This window comes from Sesamum indicum, linkage group LG3 (genome assembly GCF_026168435.1).
Source record: "Sesamum indicum cultivar Baizhima isolate 11 linkage group LG3, ASM2616843v1, whole genome shotgun sequence".
NCBI classification, from domain to species: Eukaryota; Viridiplantae; Streptophyta; class Magnoliopsida; order Lamiales; family Pedaliaceae; genus Sesamum; species Sesamum indicum.
The window spans coordinates 24,728,352-24,747,950 of record NC_142659.1 but is presented as its reverse complement, the minus strand read 5'-3'; the positions used below and the strand labels follow the sequence as shown (position 1 = coordinate 24,747,950).

The following is a 19,599-nucleotide window of genomic DNA, read 5'->3' as shown; positions in this document are numbered from 1 at the left end:
TTCTTTTAGCTTAATCACTTGATATATAATATATTGATAATACATACTTATATATATAACATAGTTGGGGTCTCAAACAGTTGAAGCAGTACAAAACCATTGGTCTGAGTTTCAAAACAGCTCTGCTATCATGTCTTAGAACCACTATGCATGGCTTTTGTTCTGTAGCACCATAACATAAGCAGACAGAGCAATACCAAGATAAGTGGATGTTGAAGATAAGGTTTTCTGACCTTATCAATGTAATGAGGGAGTGTTTGCTAAAATTGTTATTTTTATAAAATTCATTTTTGTAAAAAGAAAAAATAAATAAAAATTGTAGCAGAATCAAAGTAGGTAGTGTTTATAAAAATAAAAATAAAAAAAGTGAAAAATAGATTAAAGTTAAATTAGATAGTGTTTAGGAAAAAATCACTTCTAAAACAAATTTATCGAAGATTATTTTATCCTCATGTCATAAAAAGATACTATTTTTGTATATATTTGCACTTGTTGTTTGTCAATAATAATTATTTTTTTACAAAAAATTAAAAAAATATGTTTTGATTAGTATATTTCATATTTAATTTTTTAAAAATATTAATAAAAAATGAATATTTAATTTAATAATGCAGACACTGAGTAATATAACCACTGATTCATACACAATAATTAAACTGGCATGATTTGCAATTATATATATATATATATATATATCTTTCTATTAATCAATCATAGCTATTTAACTTATAGTTTTTAGTGATATAGGAATAATATAATCAAATAATATAGCACATAAAATGTAAAGAATCTAAAAGATTAAATACATGAAAGTGTAAATTTGATGGTTGTTAAATTATTCAAATTATTTAAAAGTTTCAATATTAACTTGAAATATATAATTTTAAAAATATATTAAAAACAGTAAGTTTAGTTAAGATTATTATAATAAGATAGTAAAGTAATAGAAAATAAAATTGAACTTATTTACAAAAAGCCAAGACAGCTAGAAATACCTAACTTTTGACTTAAAAATATTTCTTTTCATAATTTTTAAAATAAAAATTGATATTCCAAACACTTTAAAAGTAGCTTTTAAGACGGTGGCACAGATTCGGATTCTATATCAAATATATGAACCCAATACAACACAACATTTGAGAATCAAAAGAATGAAAAGCTCTACAACATATGTAGCAACTTAGGTGGGATTCATAAGAGTTTCTAAGTGATCGGAATATGAATATTTGGAGTTACTAGTTATGTTCATAACATTAATTTTTTTTTAAATTAAGTAATATCTTATTATTAAGTTTTTATTATTCACATAAAATATATTATATTTAGCATACAAAAATATAAAAAACTTGTTTTCCACCTGAAAACAAGAATTAATTTGACATTTTACAAACATAAGATACTAAAGTGAGCAAATGAAACTTAAATTGATCATTTTACCCTCCAAATCCAACCACATTTCTCACGGAAAAATGATATAAAAGACCAGATTAGGATAAAAACTAAAATTTAGAAACAAAAGTCAAGATATAAACTTAAACGACTAAAGTAATTTTAAATGCAAACTTAAGAAACCATTTATACTATTTATATATCATTTAAGTTTAAACACATTTTCTTTCAAAATTAGTTACTATAGACTTCTCCCACTTAATTAATATCACATATATATGGAATTAAATGCAGTTTATCCTTTATAATATGTGAAATGAGCAAATACTCTCTGTAAAAAAAGAATTAACAAATTACTTCCCCGTGTTTCAAAAAATGAAGCAAATTACCTTCATTTTTCAAAACACAAAAGGTAATTTACTATTTTATTTTTACACAAGATTTTTTTGCGCATTTTTCATATAGGGTAAAAATTGCATTTTTTCTTGCCCAATCAAAATAGAAAATAAGAACCAAAGATTAGATTCTCATTATCCCCAAATCAACCACTACCACATTCAATTATCTTTCCCCCTCTTCTGATAAGTGGCTCTAGCAATAATAATGTAGGTGGACTATATATCACCTGTTCATGATTAAATCCACCTAATAAGAAAAGTTTTCTGTACACCAGAAACAAAATGATGAATGCTCACAAGAATACAATTATTAAAAGTAGATCTCATTCCAACAAGAAATCAACCTCTAAATTATGAAGAAAAACAAGCAATATACATCAATCACATTTCTAGAAGTAGGCTAGACCCCATCATGACTTTACTACAAGCACACAATATCTGAGTGCTTGTTGCATTCCTAGACTTCTAGAAGCATTTGCTACCTATGAATATAAGATATATCCCTTTAATCAGCTTTGCATGATTTGATTGAAGATTAGGATTGAAAGTGACAGATATGTATAAAGAACACAACTCCAATATCTGGTTTTTGAGTTTATTAATGTTGGATTGTTGATCAGCTCCACTCACTTAGATCTCCACTGTCTGGCCATTTCAAACCCATTCTTGGCATAGTAATAGTCTTCAATGGTCTTGTCAATTTCAGCTTGTGTGTTCATCACAAAAGGGCCATGTTGAACCACTGGTTCATTCAGAGGCAGCCCACCTACCAAAATAAACCTCAATGGCTTGGAGGACTTGTTCCAAACACTTAGCCCCTCTCCGGGCCCCAATACCAAGATGTGGTGAGCGGTTACTGGCTGTGAATTGGGGATGCCGAACACCCCTTCTCCTTCTATTATGTATACAAAAGCGTTCCAAGATTCCGGGATGCTTTGATGGTATTGAGAATTCGGTTTCAGAGTGAAATCAAGGTAGAGTGTGGGGGTTCGAGTATAAACAGGGGAGTGAACCCCCATTGCTTCCCCTGCAATTACTTTAACTTCAACTCCGTCTTTCTCCGCCTTTGGGATGTCTTCGCTCAGCAATTCTTGATACCTGGGTTCAATCCTGCCAGACAACAAGAAATAAATGGAACTTGATCAAATCATAAGTAACAAGCTCTTCTTGTATAAGACAGATTTGTAAAACATATGTTGTTTCTCTTTTGTAAATAAACTCCAGAATCCACTCAACAACCTCATTTAACGCCTAATACTGATAGGAATGCATGTTGCTTTTCTCTACAAACATCGAAGGAAAGTAATGAAGAAAAAACCTCACATCTTATCCCTGGAAGCAAGATTGATCCACAATTGCAGACCTGTGTTAGTACCTCCTCCTGCGGGCATTTCCGAGTGAACGATACCCCTCCCTGCGGTCATCCACTGCATAATGCCCATCAAGAAAGTTCTTAGCAAGCTTCAAATACTCGTTTCAATCTCAAAGAGGTTATTAAATTTTAATTCTCATGTACCTGCACGTCACCCGCATGTATCGTGCCCTTGTGACCAGCAAAATCTTGATGAGTAATCCCTCCCTATATACACAAAACAAATTCGAATTCCAACATTCATTGATTGATACACATCAGTTTGTATTGTAATAAAGTTCCAAAAACACAGCAAACTACCTGCAACACGTATGTAACAGTCTCAAAGCCTGCAACCAAAAACATCATAATTTATGCTGATTACTGAAATAGTAAGAGAAATAACATTGCAGGAGATAAGAGTGGTTGTGTACCTCTGTGGGGATGGTCAGGGAATCCAGCAGGAGGTGAAACTGTATTGTTCAAGTGATGAGAAAAACGAAGAAAGTCACAAGTCACTATTTGAAATAGTAACATCCAAAATTCAACCACAGAATTTGATCAGCAAAAGATGATAGTTATAAAGGTTACCAGAAAATTCATCTAGCATGAGGAAAGGATCCAGGGACTTTAGCTCCGGCCTGTAAATTGATTAGGTTATAGCTATTAGTTATGCAGTAGAGCATGGAACCCACAGAAATTCCAAGCACAAAATAGCAATCATGTTGAAAAAAGATGTTTTACTCATCAAAATTGAAATATAATACTGAAAGGGTGAATTGCATTTTAGCCTCCTGAAAACAGGCACAAATTTCCTTTTAAAAAAACTACCAACTCCGTGAAACTTTTCTAAAGAAGCTTGTTATAGGAGTTGCATACAGCCTTTGTTTTCTTTTATGTTTTGTCGATTAGTATTTTTACCTGTTGCATTTAATCCAATACATAAATACAAAACAGCACATGGGATCCCACAAATTAAGAAATGCAGGACAACCACTTTTTTGTTTTTTGTTACACAATGTTTTGGTGGCTTCAGCTTCGGTCACCATCACTGGATGGTCTAGAGCATGCCCTAAGGTCATATATGGGTTGCTTACATGATATTATCAACTCACAACCATCTAATGCGGTACCATCACTGGCCGGTCTAGAGCATGTGCTAAGGCCATATGTAGGTTGCTTAAATGATATTATCAACTCACAACCATCTAATGTGATCCATCTTTACCAACTCAACCAAAGTATTAACAATGTACCATAGGTTGCTAACATATATATATTACCCAACCAACATAGACCTCATGTTAGGGAATCAACCCACAGCCAACTTATTTTATCCGTCTTTACCAACTGAACCATCAAGTATTGACAATGCAAAACAGCACATGGAATTCCATTAATTAAGAGTTTGAACTGGGAAAACAATTTCAAGTTCAAAAGGCAAACTTCATTATCATCCAATTCAAAATCCCAATTGAGTGCTGTAAAACGCAACAAAACTATCAAAGAAAAAATTACTATTTTCCACCTCAACAAGTTTCATCTCCTCCCCTGCCCAGAAAATATTTCATTCATAGAACACCATAGATTCTTGCAATTACAAAGGAGGGGTTTTGTCATTAACAAGAATGCCCAATTCCAAAAATACTTCAAAGAGAAACAAGACTGAGAAAGAATACCTTCCAATGCTTCTTCTGACAACTGCACCCTCGCCCTCGCCCTGGGGCTTGGCCAAGACTTTCTTGGCAACCAATCTGGGCCGTTGGAATCCAAGACTTTGATCTGCTACAGACATGATACTTCTCAAAAAGCAAGAGGCTTCTGGGGTTTCTGCTTTCTTGACGTTGTTGGTCGTATATTTTCTTAGATGGAAGAATACAAGTCTAGATGCAGAGATCATGTAACGGTCGATCCTTTGGGGTGATTGTGTGTTGTCTGCTCTGACATCTCTTATATATAGCGAGAGAGAGAGGTGTGCTGTCATGTTGGCGTATAGATAACAAGTTCTTAGAGTGTGTAAGCACAGAAAATAACAAGGAAACATGAGAGTTAGTTGAGAAGAAAATTGGAAGGTGGGGACCCAAATCCAATATATTTCCTTGTTGGACTAATCATAAGATGACATCAATCTCTTGTCATTCTGATGGAAGCTTTTCTCTTTGAAAGCTAAATTCCTTTACCAATTCTTACGGCCCTACAATTACTATTACATACGCCCAAAGTTGACGAAGAATTCTTAGTTTAGTGGTAATTGAGTTGAATTCTAAAATATTTTTTTTGTGAATTCAAAAGCTCAAAGTTATGTATGTCGGGATGGTTTTACTTCTATTTTAATTATAATCATCGTGCATTCATAATAAAAACTTGATAAAGGAAGTTACACAATTACCAAAATACCCCTATATTTTTTATCCTCTTTTTTATGTATATTGTGACTGCGCGCGTGGGACCCAAATGTGCAGGTGCAGCAGTGGCGACAGCAGACTTTTGCAGGAGGTGACGTGGCTCGCCCTCATTGGTGCCACGTGTTGCATAAATAGAGGGTACCCTACAAGTATAAATAACCTCATTTATGATTATTCAGACACATTTTCACCACTTCATTTTACTGCCATATTTGTGATCTCACTCAATCTCGTTATTATCTTTTCGACCCCACCTTTTCTAACTTAAGCATCGGAGGGCCATCGCCGAGGGCTTCTCGGCTAGTCTTACGTTTGTTGTGTTCTTAGGATCCATAACAGGTAGCTCGAAAGAGGGAATCAACGACCTCAACCCAACGATCCGACCCAAAAATTCTAATTTCGCGCGACCTATATCAAAACTAAAAAAGAAAAAATAAGATCAATAGGTGTGATCGAGCAAAAAAACATTTGTAGGATAAGGTCTAATTTAAGAGTTTTGTATCTTGATTTTATAAGCTCTAGAACATAGAGCTGTAAAAGAATCATTACCACTTCAACACTTAAGTCAATATGCAATTAAGAAAAGATAATTAAAATTAGGCAAAATATCACTTTTGGTCCCACTAGATAGGGCCTTTTTTCACTTTTGGTCCCACGCTTTACATGTTCAACACCTTTAGTCCCAAAACTCTATTTTTTAAACAGTAATGGTCCTGTTCCGTTAACAACTAACGAAAACGGCACATGACAAGTCACGTGTCGTTACTCAGCCGGCAACTGGCGAAGAAAACCGACTACTATGCTTGTGTTAAGTTTTTTTAGGGATATAAAGGTGCCAAAAACACATTTTTTTGCTATTTATACATCCAAATAACCACAAACACCACACAATATTTTCATCTTTTTTTCATAGGCCAAAAGATGTCACAAACATCTCAAAATTTCTTCAAATATTGAATGATATTATCACAAAGTTGCTCATTTGAAGACTTTTTGGACAAGTGACAATCAGTGTGCATTTGAGTATATTTTTTGTTTTTTTGCCATTTGGTACTTTTGTGCAATTTTAGTTTCCATTTTATTACTTTCATGATTTATGCTTACGCATTTAAACACAACATAAACTACAATTACTTGCAAAAAAGGCATATTCATTAGTCCTTTTACATATAATTGACCATTACTAAAAGGTCATCTAGTAATATCAGCCAATTGAATAAACCGTGCATGATTTGGACTTAAATTGACTAAAATATATCAGATTGACTAAATCTTGTCAGGTCTTCATGAAAATCTGGGAATCTATTATTTGTGGATTCCCAGCTTATTTGCCATCAATCTACATGGAGTCAACTAGAAATATTTCACAATGACACGTCTTAATGTGTTGGTGAGTTGTATAACATGTCCGTTTATGATGATGTATCTGACTAAAATGGACTTGTTTCTTAGGCCTGCCAGTTGAGTAAAATGAAAGGTGAGCTCTCTCTACTGGTGGATCAGCCGACGGATTACCAGTTGGGCTAGCATCCCTTTTGGACTTTTAGTCCAGGAAGGATTTTAGGCCGATCAAACATGATTATTTTTTTTCTTTATAACAAATATATATAGTTTTTTTTGCTAACATCAGTATTTTTGTTCAAACCATAATAATAAAAGGTTCGGCGTAACAAATGAATTTGTGAAGATGACGTAAGTACAATTTAGAACTTTATTGGGTAAAACTTTAATTTTGTATTTTTAAAGGGGTTTGAATGTAATTAACCCATATTTTTAATACTTTTTATTGCTCAATTCAAGCATTTTAAGTGTTCATTTCTCCATTAAATAAAATTATTAAAAATTATTTTAATAAAATACGTTTGTTGCGAACTGTGTTACAAAATTAATAAAACTATAGTTACAAATTCTCCCTAGCTTTATATGAGTTATTAAATTATTATAATTTATTACTGTTATTGACATATTGATGTATGTATTATTGAATCGACGTAATTTATCCTTATTTTTTAGTCAAAATAATATATTGATTGAATCGATATATTATCTTAAAAAAAATAAAATAAAATAAAAGTAGTTTGTCAGTAGAAATATATTACTAGTAAAAAATGAAATGAATTACGCTAAGTTATTCTAAATAAGTAGCATTAGTTGACCAAACATTCAACTTATAATAATAATATAGGAAGTCAAACTCGTACTATAGCTCACAACTTCTTACCCAAACTCTTTCCCCATCATCATTTCATCACCCCAATCACATCCCATTTTCATCATCTTTCTCCTTAAATTTTGTCCATAAATTGTCAACATTATGATAATATTATTATCATTATGAATAATTATTTTTTATCATTCAAACTATAACTGTCTTTATATTTTAGCATCTAAATTTTTATTATGTCAATTTACCATCTCAACTTTATTGTGCCATTTACAACTGTCTTTCAACCAAGTCTTTTATCGAAAAAACATCACATGCAATACACATGTTCTATATTTAAATATTATGTGAAGTAGTATTTTTTACATACGCACAACGTGTGATGTTTTTCCGTCAGAAAAATCAACAAAAAGACTATCTTATATAGCAACGTATAAATTTCGTAAAGTTGACAAAAAAATTTTACTTTTTGTATTTTATTTAATTAAATTAAATTATAAAAAATTTAAATTATGCACACACATCGATCATTGATCGTGTTTCAGTCACTAATAGAAACAAGCTTGAACCGTGTGGGGGCATCCCTTGAGATGGATTATGGATGTGCTCGCCTACTGTTAAAAGTCGTTAGTTATAAAGATTAAAAGCGTTGACAAGGATGAAGCAACTTATGCCGCCCCACGTAATATCATTAATTTGCAGTCATTGAAACTGATCTCAATGGTGACAATAATTATGACGCTTTTCTCACTCTCACCACAAAGCATGCACACTATCAAATGATTAAAAAAAAAAAATCACTAACAAAATACAAATTTTAAGGGTAAATTATATTAATATTTTCCAATTTTATTGCGAATTACATCATTTTTTCTATTAGATAAATATCGTATTTGATCCTTTAAATTTGTATTTAAAATTATTTTAGTTCCTCAAATTTATCTAATATAAAAATATAATAAAATAATTTAGTTCAGTAATTTATAATCTCAGGAGTTAAAAATAGGTCAAAGAAAATTATATTATAATAATATTATTAAATATTAACAGTTATGATTTTTAACAAAAAAGTTGATGGAATGTAGTTTTTATCTAGATTATTTGATAGATTTTATATAAATCCACTAGAGAATCTAGTTAAAAAGTATATTCAATCAACTTTTTGTTCGAACTCCCAAATATTTATTTATAAATATTGTTAAAATTTAATTTTATTAAACTTATCTTTAACTCTTAAAATGAAAAACCACTGACTTTGATTTTTTAATTATATTTTATATTACATAAGTTTTATAAAATTTATTCATAACATTAATCACATAAGATAATCATATCATATTCAATAAACAAAAATATAAAAGAGCTGTTTTTTTGCTTTAAAAAAAAGACTAATTTTATTTTACAAGCTTAAAGGACCAAAGTAATAAAATTAAATATAAATTGATAATTTTACCCTCCAACTAGCAAAAATCCATGGTCAAATGGATCAAATTGAGACAAAAATTAAAGTTTCGAGATACTAAAGTCAAGAAATGAAAACTTAGGGACTAAATTTAGTATGCACCCTTTTCTATCTTTTGCAAACTTATATGCACACTCTTTAAAGTTATAGTTTTTTTTTTTTTTGTTTTTCTTTAAAGTTGTAGTTGTAATTGTTAGTACACCTATTTGGGTCAAAATATCGAAAATTCTTGCACACGTGCGCTCCAGTGGAAAATTCTATCGAAAATTGATTTGACATGGTAACTTGCGCAAAATACATCATGCAGTTTGTATGGAAAAATAAAACAACAACAAAGATAGATGATAAAGTGATGTATATTGGTAAAAAATATTAACCTGTAAGGGTAAAAAAGTAATTTAACATATATGAGGCACATGTTAAACAAATACAACCCACACACAATATAACTCCAACACTACTATAAATACCAAAAATATTAATTTTTTTTTTAGAAAAATCACTATTCATTGATAGTGACCACTCTTACTGAAAAACTCTATAGAAAATCGTGTTTTCACCTGGTGCACAATTGTGCCTTAGGTAAAATTTCTATTTTCATCCCTTTGTAAAAACCTCAACCACATCATAAAATATAAAAACGACCATAATTCGAAGACCCAATTTTAAATGATTTTCAACTTTGTAGCTATGGGGATGGTTCATTTAGCAGCACAAAATTGAATGATGTGGTTGTGGTTATGGTTATGGAGAGGAAGACAATGGGAACTCATCACCATCAGATTTCCTAATCTATATATGAAAAAACAATAATACATTTACGTCTTTGTAGAATTGAATATTTTTTTATATTGAGAAATTAGTACTTAGCCTGAAATCAAATACTATTTGAATTACTCATTCCTTAATTTTTCAAGAAATGTGCACAATAAGAGATTCCAAAGTTGACCATTTTCTGTGTCTTTTATGTGGGGGAAAGTCAATTCTGGATGGAGGTATTTTATATTTTTTGGATTTTTCTCTATTTTCTTCGCCCTGACAAAAAAAAAAAAGTGTGCAAAATTTCTTCTCGGTTCATCAACATAATTTAAATAACAAATTTTATGGGTGCTAAATGTAATTTTCAAATTATAAGAGGTTTACGTATAACTATACGAAATCTCAAGGGAGAGAAGTGTAATTATCCCTAAAATTTGAGGATATTAATAAAAGATAAACCACATAAATTCATACCATCAAGAAACTCATTGCTTCCCAGTGGAGTATGTTCTTTGGTGGCAGGGAAAGTTACAATTTTAGCCTTCTAACTTAAGGGGGTGGCATTTTTAGTTTTATACGAATTAATTTTCGCAATTTAGTCCTATAACTTTATAATTTTGACAATTTTAGTACTTTTTTGATCAAATTGTAATTTTAGTTCTATAAATAAATTCATACAGGACAAAAAATGTCAGTGTCCCTTAAATTACAGTACTAAAATTATATTTTTTTTCCATTTGGTGGCATGTGTGTGGTTGATGAGATTTGATGGATGTTGCAGTTATGTGCTGGTAAGTGGCTGCCTGCGTTCTGGAATTCAATTTAGCTGTTGGAGATGGAGGTGAGTTGGGATTCATGATTTAGGAATAGCTTCTTAGTGTGTCATTTGCATTTGGATTTTCTGTATTATTTTTATATATGAAGAAAGTTGGGGAATTGGATGCGTGGGAGATGAAGCTCCGGCAACTATTTTATGCATGGCTTTTATTGTTTGAATATGTGCCATGGATCAAAGTATAGGTCGATATGTATCTGGATCGGTTAGTATCGATCCGATATATATTGGATTTTATCGGGCAATTATGATGTGATGATTGAAACAACTATGTAATATGAAATAAAAAAAATTTCATACTCTTTCACACAATTAATTGAGGATCTTCCGACCTTTTATTACTGGAATAATTGACAGTTGAGCCTGTTGTGAATGATTTTAGCATTAGTTCTTTGGTCTAATTGTAGCTAGTCGAGTGCCATTTTTTGGGTCATCTCATGGAATTCAAGCCTTCCAAGCATCAGTGTTACAATTGGTGAAAGTAATAGTGACGATGTTTATTTTGTTTCCAATTCAAATGGCGAGCTTGGGGTTGAATGCAATTTATCCCCCTATCTCATTTCAAAAGTGCCAAAAAAAATTCTATGGAAGAAGAAGATACAAAACAATTTCTTGTGATTAAAAAACAAAAAAGAAAAAGACAAATGACCCCCTCATCGCGGGTGGTGAATTATGCTCCCCAATTTCAATTTTCTTTTTATTTTTTTAAATTATATTGACATCTTTGTTCTTATTCTAAGATCGTAATCTTATTTAGATGATTGGTTTAGATCACATCAACATTACTTATAAATTTATTTGATATATTCTAAAATTAGAATATATTTATATACAAATTTTATCTATCTTTAAAAAATATAATTTATTATATAAATATACACACTATATATATGGAGAAAGGGAAGAGAGAAAGAGGGGGGAAGTATAAGTCATAAATTCCACCTCGCAGTCTAATTGCTACATAAATAATTTTCATTTCAATGAAATTTTTGTAATTTTTTTAACAATTAGAAGTATTCGTAATCATGTTAATTTTTTTCTTTTTTTATAAAAAAAAAAAAAAGCAACTGTAATTTACGCTGATTTTTTGTATTAAATATTACACAATTACATACGAAATTTAAACTCTACTTTCCATAGAGAATTAGCAAAATTTGAGTTTTGATCATTTTCCAACCAATTTCAAAGATAAGACGATATTTGTAGTTTCAAGTTGGAATCGTTTTATCTGAATATATGTTTATTTAACAAGTACCTTTATTAATTTAATCACTATTTTGAACTATTATTGTTTATCTCAATTGAGCTTTTACAAATCTAGTAACTTATTGTATTATAGATCACGTGGAATGTACGTGTTCCGTACAGGTATAACAATAACATGCCAAATCATAGAAGATCAAAGCTATGAATCAAAAGTTCAAAGAATATCACGTAAAATCTACTAAATTCAGGTCAATTTTTGGACATCAGCTACTGCACTTTCTGTTGTTTTACAGTCATAACTGCAGTTCCAGTTTTGCAACATACATAAAATTTTCGAGAACTACAGCCACACAGCTCGTATTTCTCCTCAAATTATGTATTGTTTACCTATCCAAGTTCTATTCAGTCTCCAACTGCATCACATCAGTTCAGCAGTCTAAACAAAGCCTCTTTCGGTAAATTTGTTGGCTACAAATTTGAAAGGCTATAACCACAGCCATCAAAGTTTTTGAACTGCTATGCAGGACGTCTCACCACTTAGTCATCATTAGCCTTGCTCTTCTTTGCCTCTAAATCAGTGGGTACTGGACCGTAGAGACACATACGTACCTTGCCTTCGAGCAATGGTTGATGAAAATAACTTCTATACAAGTCCCAAAACTCATCCCTGTCAAATAGGTGCCAAGAAAAAAGTTACAACTGCAAAATGGCATCTTTATACAGCAATCAAGCTGTTAGAATAGGCGAAGTTTGCCAAAACCTCGTTCACATTCAGAAGGAACAGGCAGGTCAAATATCTAAGATCTTAACTTGAAAGTGCATGCCAAAGAAGTGCAAGATTCTGCTTATTCCAACTCTGACTTAAATCTGGATTGAGTGATGAAATTATGTGATGAAGTATATGATCTCTAACTCAAACAATCAACGAGAAGACTTGTCGAAGTCATCTTCATAAGTTGCAAATTGTATCAATTAATGCAGCAAAACAAGGATCCCGTGTAAAGAAAATCATGCAGAATCAGGCTTACCTAATAAGATTACATAGCTTTTGGATCAGATTTAGTCTACATAATTACTGGGAATTCCAAAAGATTACCCTATAGCCTGCTTTTTGAAGTCGGAATATGCATATGGCCTTTTTCTAAAGCGTGAAGCATTTCAGTTAAATGTATGGTAGAAGGGCTTAAGCAACAATCATAGAAGCCCTTCGACTTTGATCGCACCCATATGCTCTGTACTATCTCACAATCATCTCTCTACAAGGATGAGGAATTCCTCATATGGAGTCACAGAGGGTGTCATAATTACGCTCTCACAAGCCAACCCTGTGAGACACAGTCAAACTATGAATTCCTAATCCACTGGCCCACATCCATGTTATTCATGTACGGCTCTGATATAATTATTGTTCACAGGCTGTCAATGACCCTGGTTGTATATGCATATGGTCTTTTTCTAAAGCGTGAAGCATTTCAGTTAAATGTATGGCAGAAGGGCTTAAGCAGCAATCATAGAAGCCCTTCTGACTTTGATCGCACCCATATGCTCTGCACTATCTCACAATTGGGCACTGCTGCGGCTGCAGTCAAGCATGTCACATTTTAAGGTTGCTGCAGGATGTCCTCTAATTGTAATTGAAATTTGTCCAATAAACAGTTATAAAGGCTGGAAAGGTTATAAAGGTTAATAAAGTAAGAAAAATAGACGAACAAGAAGAATGGGTAATATAATCAGTTTAACTCTCATTAGAGCTGAAGTAAAATCTTAGAATCTCTCTTAGAAGGAACTTAACGGACCATTAAAATGGCACATACAGTACTTGGATTCATCTAAAACGGGATGCTGATGAAAGGTTTCCTTCTTGCCTAGAAAGTTGACTTAGTAATTAATTCTTAACTGATTTTGAACCCAAAAAAAGACCAACACTATAATCTGATCAAAATAAAACAAATCACTTACAATTAGAATATTTACCTAATATCTCCTAGTTACCAAAATATCCTTGAACTTGTTAACAATGTTTAGTTGATATTTGGTATTTACAAGTCTTCTTTGCTTTCTTCTTCTAGCATAAACATTTGGAGTTGCAATCCAGCAAATGGTGATTCAGAGACCACCAAATTGCAGATGCAACTTCTCACAGTCCCAAGAGGTGCCTTTCACCATTTTAGGCTTGAAAACTTATTGCCAAATCACAAATTGTTGCTGTTCAGCAATAGATTTCACAGAGAGGCGCTTGACATGTTGTGCAAAGATTTTTGTTGCTAACATTATCTCTACATAATACTAACTAGAAAGCTCAATATCTGTGAAGCAGCATTAGATAGAAAAAATCTGAAACTAATGAAAAGGAAGCCAAACCTGACTTGAGGAAGAGTGAACAAGGAATAGCCTTTGACATCTGTGTGCATGTCGAGCACAATTACGGCTAATCGAGACAGACCCAGTGCCTCAATATCGATTAATTTCTTAATCCTGAAACAGGTTGTTGCGCTCATTTAAAACAAAGAAAAATATTGGCTAAACAAGTAATGAAGACCAATATCTGGCTTTTGAGCTTGTCTTAAGTTAAAACTTGTAAAGATAATACCTGAAAAACTTTTTATATATCTTCACTTCAGAATTTAAATACAGAAAGTAAATACAATACTTTAGGCCGAAATTATCAAGGCTAAAGCAAATGCATAACTCGAGTACTTCAAAGTTGTTCTGTAATTCGACCAAGAATGCTCTCTCAACTTATAAGCAGTATAAAGAACCAAATTTAATTGAAATGCAAGCCACAGTGAAGATTCTATTAGTTACAAAGAGGAAGGAGAAAAAGGGAGGTAGTGATGTGTATCATAATTTGAACATGAATGGTGCACTGCCCACCTGCTTGGTGTTCCACTAGCGATATTAACACGATTCTTTAAAATAGACACCTGGAGAGAGCACAGATTAAATCAAAGATGAGTAGATGAGACCAACATGCAAGGGGAGAGATGATAAGTGCCAAGAAAATTGATTTAGTGACATTTATATAAGATAAAATAATGAGGCAAGTGCATGCATACATTGTTCCTTTAGCAAAATATATTTTGTTTATTTACTGAAGGTAAACTAAGAAAATAAGGAAATAGTTAGATACATTAAGATAATTCCTATACTAATTTTAACCTAGTGGTTTGTACAATATAATTTCCACCTAGCAGGAGAAAAATCACCATATTCATGAAACAATATGTGATCAAATTTAGATCAGCACAAAACTATGCAATATCATTTGTTGACAAGATGGAATCTATAAGAGGTTAGCTAATATGTATTCCTTTAGATCTCAAACCATAATATACATCTTAGTTGAGAAACCTCCCAAAAATCTGAAAGTTCTCCGGGAATGAGAGTGCATTTAATATAAGTACATGTTGCTTTTACAAATCAATAATTTAGCTTGCTTTAATAAACTTCTTCAGTAACCTTCACAAAAGTACTATACCAACCCCTATTTTATCCAAAGAGCTAACATTGGTTCATCAATCACTTGCACAAGTTTTAAAGAACAATGTGGGGCATGGAAAACATGAAGTTTTTCCCTGAAAGGCTCATCAAGATTACATTGATATTATTAACAAAAGCGTTCTTTCATAACATCCAGCCAAAGCCACTCAACAACAATGTTCCCCAAAATCAGACTGGTAGTTGAACTAAAAAATTTACTAGGTGACTAGTCCAACTGGTTCGATGGATTGTAAAAAACCAATTGGCCTGGACATTATATGTATGCAATATATACTATGTGCTATATTATATTTTAGGAAGAGTATATATGCAGGCATATGAAATTATATGGATGACATATATATAACTAAGTGGAATTTATAACTTCACTGAATCAATTACACCAGCATCCAAGCATCGTATTTTCTTATATACGCTCTTTCGAATTTTAGGCTTTTTAGCTAAGTCAGAAAATTTCTAGTAAATCAATAGACTTGATTTAGTTGCTTAGCATAATTTACACTGCATAGCTGTTACAAGATATGAGCAACCAAAATTGATGCACTTAACTATCTCAAACATACCAACTCAATCTGAACTCAAAAGATTCATGAGATTCAGTACCTGCTCCTCAATCTTCATATGCTTGGAGAATAGCTTTGCAGCATGGCATTCTTTTGTCAAAGACCGCAGTTCCCTGAGAGCAAAATATGCAGCTCAATCCCAGTACAAGAGAAACTATATATAAATAAACAGAACATAATTATATTATATTGCTTGGGGATAAATAATAAACATTCATTCACACGAGTAAAACGCAGAATTATGTCCTTCAACTATAAGGCCTGGTATAGCAAACGAAAGCTCAAAGAACTGAAAGCACCAACCTGAGAAGTTCCAATGATCTTAATGCTGATGAAGATATTACAAGAAGTGCAGGACATCCAGGATCAATTTGCCCCTCCTTAAGATGTTTTTCAAACAGCACTTGTTTCCACGATGATCCAAAAACAACCTTCATATTCTCATCCAAGTTGCCAGTAATATTTTCTGCTGGACCCTGCAGCTCAGCAATGCATGTTTCTGCTAATTTGCATAATTGTGTCAGCGGGAAATTCTACTTCCAGGAAACCAGCAACAAATTCACAAAATGCAAACTTCACTGACAATGGAAATCAATCAGCATCTTTTAGAATGCATGCATTGCATCAAAGTACTGTCTTCTGCAAGATATTAACCAAATTTTACGCAGACAGAACTCACAAATCCGCATCACTCCCACAACAACGAACCAAGTGTAAGAGTGGAAAAGACCCTTTTGCAGTCCAAGTTAAGGCAGAACACAAATTCTACCCAGACCGAACTCACAAAGCTACATCATTCCCAATCAAGTAACCCAACGACCACCCTTTTGCATTTCAAGTTAATGCAGAACATGAATGAACTCAAGCACAAACTAAATATGGTACAGACAAATGTTATTACTCATCGTGTGTTCTCTAGACTTTTCTCATAGTAAGCACCATTATTCAAATTTACTAGCCTCAAGACTCATCGAAATTATCAGAACTTAGCATCGAACCATCAGATTTGGAGCATCACCTATAATGCTCCATAACTTTGTAAAATTCACATTATACCTATATGAGCGCAGTATCACTCTAGTAAAGCATTTTCCTTGTTCTTGGCTCCCTAATCCAATAACTCAAATACTCAAAGATATCATTGCTAGAACTAAGTGACGGTTAGATTACTGAAACAAAACATGTCGAACCAAGGAGTACAGAAGAACACAAGGACATCTTTTTCTTTACATATATTCTTTTTTTCTCATGTGTTGTGACAAATGCCAATACTCAAAAGAAGCAACTCTTTTCTCTTGGCTGTTTTTAAAGTTAGCTTACACCTAAATTCATATTTCTTCAATCCTTTTTAAGCTTAAATTACAAAGAACAAGCAACAGATACTGATAATACATATTCTATTAGTTTCGGTTCAGGTGATAATAGGTGTAAAAAACATAATGCAAATTCAAAATAACAAATGCCCACCAATATATCATAAGAGCAGCTAAAATTCAGACATCACACCTAAATGGAAGACAGGAAAAGAGGGAAAGCACAGATTTGACAGAGAAACAGGCCATAAAAAACGACACAAAAACTATCAGATAACATATTTCTGGAACTTAATCCATTTATTCCAAGAAACTGAAAACAATATGCAACACGACACATAAATTACAGTTTTGAAAAAAGTGAGAGAGCAACAAAATGAAAGAACCACCTTTGAGGGAATCGAGTTCGAGGGACGAAAGCTGAACCCCGTTGGCAGATTGATACTGGTTGACAAAAAAACTGAGCTGCTGAGAAGCAGTTGCGCGTTGGACGACGTTTTTTCCCCTTTGGGCCGGGGTTTTTGCTGCTGCTTTTCCAGTTTCGTTCTTCTTTTCATTGCTTTTGACCTTATTGTTACTGGGCTTTTTCTTCTTGTCCTTGGTTTTGTTCTTACGTATAGAATTCTTCGGCCGCAGCTTCTGTTGCTTCTTGGAAGCGGCGGCGGCTCCGGCATTGGCGGTGGCCGCGCCCATCGATGTGGAGGTTCTGGTGGTTGTATTAACAACTAGGTTTGTCTGACTGAGTGCTCAGGTTTTAGTTTGGGAATAAGGCCCGTCGACTTGGGGTTCCCATGATAAGCCCGCTTGGGTGGCTCACATGCCCTCCTTTCCCATATTTCTAAATATACTTAAATGTAATAAATTTTGAATTATTTAAAAGTGATTATATTTTATTTTATTATAATTAATATATATTTTTTCCAATTAAGAAAATCTTAATTAAACTTAAAATACAAAAAAAAAAAATTTAAAAAAAAAAGAGATCCTTTGAACTAAATATGGTCTAATTATTTAATTGTATGAATAAGTATTGTATTTATTCACTTCCGACCATCTTTACTTTGAGTTATTAGTTGGAATATTCCATTTAATCACCTCTAAATTTTCATTTGTTTTATTTTGAATCGACCCGGTATTGATAACTAAAGCCCGCTGCTATAACTGATTATGGTTGAATTATAATTATAAAATTATTTATACCATTTAAATCCCATCACACCAAGTAAAAAGAGGCCTAGGAGATAAATATTACGGTTCTGCAAAGCACATTTAACCCTAGAGTATATTAAATATAGTCCATTTTTTATGTATATTTGTATTGATAAAGTAGCAAAAAATAACTAATGTTAAGTGCACTCTAGACTACAATTTGGGATTAAGAGGTGGACTGATTTATATTTTTCTCATAGTGTTTAGAGATAGAGAGAGAAAAATAAAAATAAATATATATATGTTAGAAATATATTTGTGTCTTTTCGGATTTATTTTTTGAGATAACTTAAAATATGTGTTGTATGTTTGGTTTTATTTACTGGGAGATAAAATTTACTGTTTATTGTCAAATTATATCTTTTTATGTGTATTTATATTCGTGTATATATATATATATACTATTTTATTTATAGGTGAGTTGAATTGTATATATTGTTTAAAGGTATATATTAGACAATCCCATGCAGTTATAAAAACTTAAGAGTAGGAAAATTACTATCAAACAAAAATAAGTTATTTAAAAATATTTTAGTAAAAACACATATTGGCAACAAGAGTTCATTATTTCAAGGCTCATTTTAATAAATATTATACATGTAAATTAATTGCACCATGATAGTAAACCAATTAACGTAACATTTTTCTATTAGAAAATTCAAAATTAATAATAAAAAAAGATTTTTCGACAATTTTTTACTAATCTAAGAGCAGCATAAGACCACTTTTCTTTTTCTACAAAATCTGCATCCAAAAACCTCGAAACGACGTTCTTAATTTCATAACACAACCATAAATTTGATACCAATTTCAACTTTACATACATTATCTTTTTTCTTATGTGCTCTAACATAAAGTTCATTAATTACTTTGGTCTTGTCGGTCTATGTAATGTCGTCTACAAGATTGTGCAGTTACCCTACGTGGGTTGGTAAGGTGAGTTGGTAGGGATGACGTGTTTTTCTTGCCATGTAAGCACAGACTATGCCAAGTTGTTGAAATTTGGAGAATCCTCAAAATTGGGGGGTCCGTCACGTGTGCATC

At 32.3% G+C, this 19,599-nt stretch overlaps 2 protein-coding genes across 2 annotated transcripts; both read right to left on the bottom strand.

Moving 5' to 3' along the window:
• Window positions 1-2,094: 2,094 nt before the first annotated feature.
• On the bottom strand, window positions 2,095-5,155 carry LOC105158692 (pirin-like protein). Its single transcript, XM_011075530.3, has 7 exons — window positions 4,818-5,155; window positions 3,730-3,779; window positions 3,573-3,611; window positions 3,460-3,488; window positions 3,304-3,366; window positions 3,111-3,214; window positions 2,095-2,897 (listed from the first exon to the last, which is right to left on the bottom strand). Exons 1-7 carry the CDS (start codon window positions 5,120-5,122, stop codon window positions 2,414-2,416), a joined length of 1,074 nt encoding a protein of 357 aa, XP_011073832.1. The 5' UTR covers window positions 5,123-5,155; the 3' UTR covers window positions 2,095-2,413.
• A 7,027-nt stretch (window positions 5,156-12,182) lies between these two features.
• On the bottom strand, window positions 12,183-18,155 carry LOC105158691 (U3 containing 90S pre-ribosomal complex subunit). The gene is made up of 6 exons (XM_011075529.3): window positions 17,736-18,155; window positions 16,337-16,532; window positions 16,074-16,146; window positions 14,844-14,893; window positions 14,331-14,444; window positions 12,183-12,636 (listed from the first exon to the last, which is right to left on the bottom strand). The coding sequence occupies exons 1-6, from the start codon at window positions 18,037-18,039 to the stop codon at window positions 12,507-12,509; spliced, it is 867 nt and encodes a 288-aa protein (XP_011073831.1). The 5' UTR covers window positions 18,040-18,155; the 3' UTR covers window positions 12,183-12,506.
• Between the last annotated feature and the right edge of the window lie 1,444 nt (window positions 18,156-19,599).

Bases quoted from the DNA above. Each gene is read 5' to 3' on its own strand.
- LOC105158692 (XM_011075530.3), bottom strand. From the start codon at position 5,122: ATGACAGCACACCTCTCTCTCTCGCTATATATAAGAGATGTCAGAGCA. The intron at 3,612-3,729 runs GTAACCTTTATA...TGAACAATACAG, and splicing joins CATGCTAGATGAATTTTCTG to TTTCACCTCCTGCTGGATTC. The intron at 3,367-3,459 runs GTAGTTTGCTGT...TTGTGTATATAG, and splicing joins CTGTTACATACGTGTTGCAG to GGAGGGATTACTCATCAAGA.
- LOC105158691 (XM_011075529.3), bottom strand. From the start codon at position 18,039: ATGGGCGCGGCCACCGCCAATGCCGGAGCCGCCGCCGCTTCCAAGAAG. The intron at 16,533-17,735 runs GTGGTTCTTTCA...GCAAATTAGCAG, and splicing joins CGAACTCGATTCCCTCAAAG to AAACATGCATTGCTGAGCTG. The intron at 16,147-16,336 runs GTTGGTGCTTTC...TTTTGCTCTCAG, and splicing joins AGATCATTGGAACTTCTCAG to GGAACTGCGGTCTTTGACAA.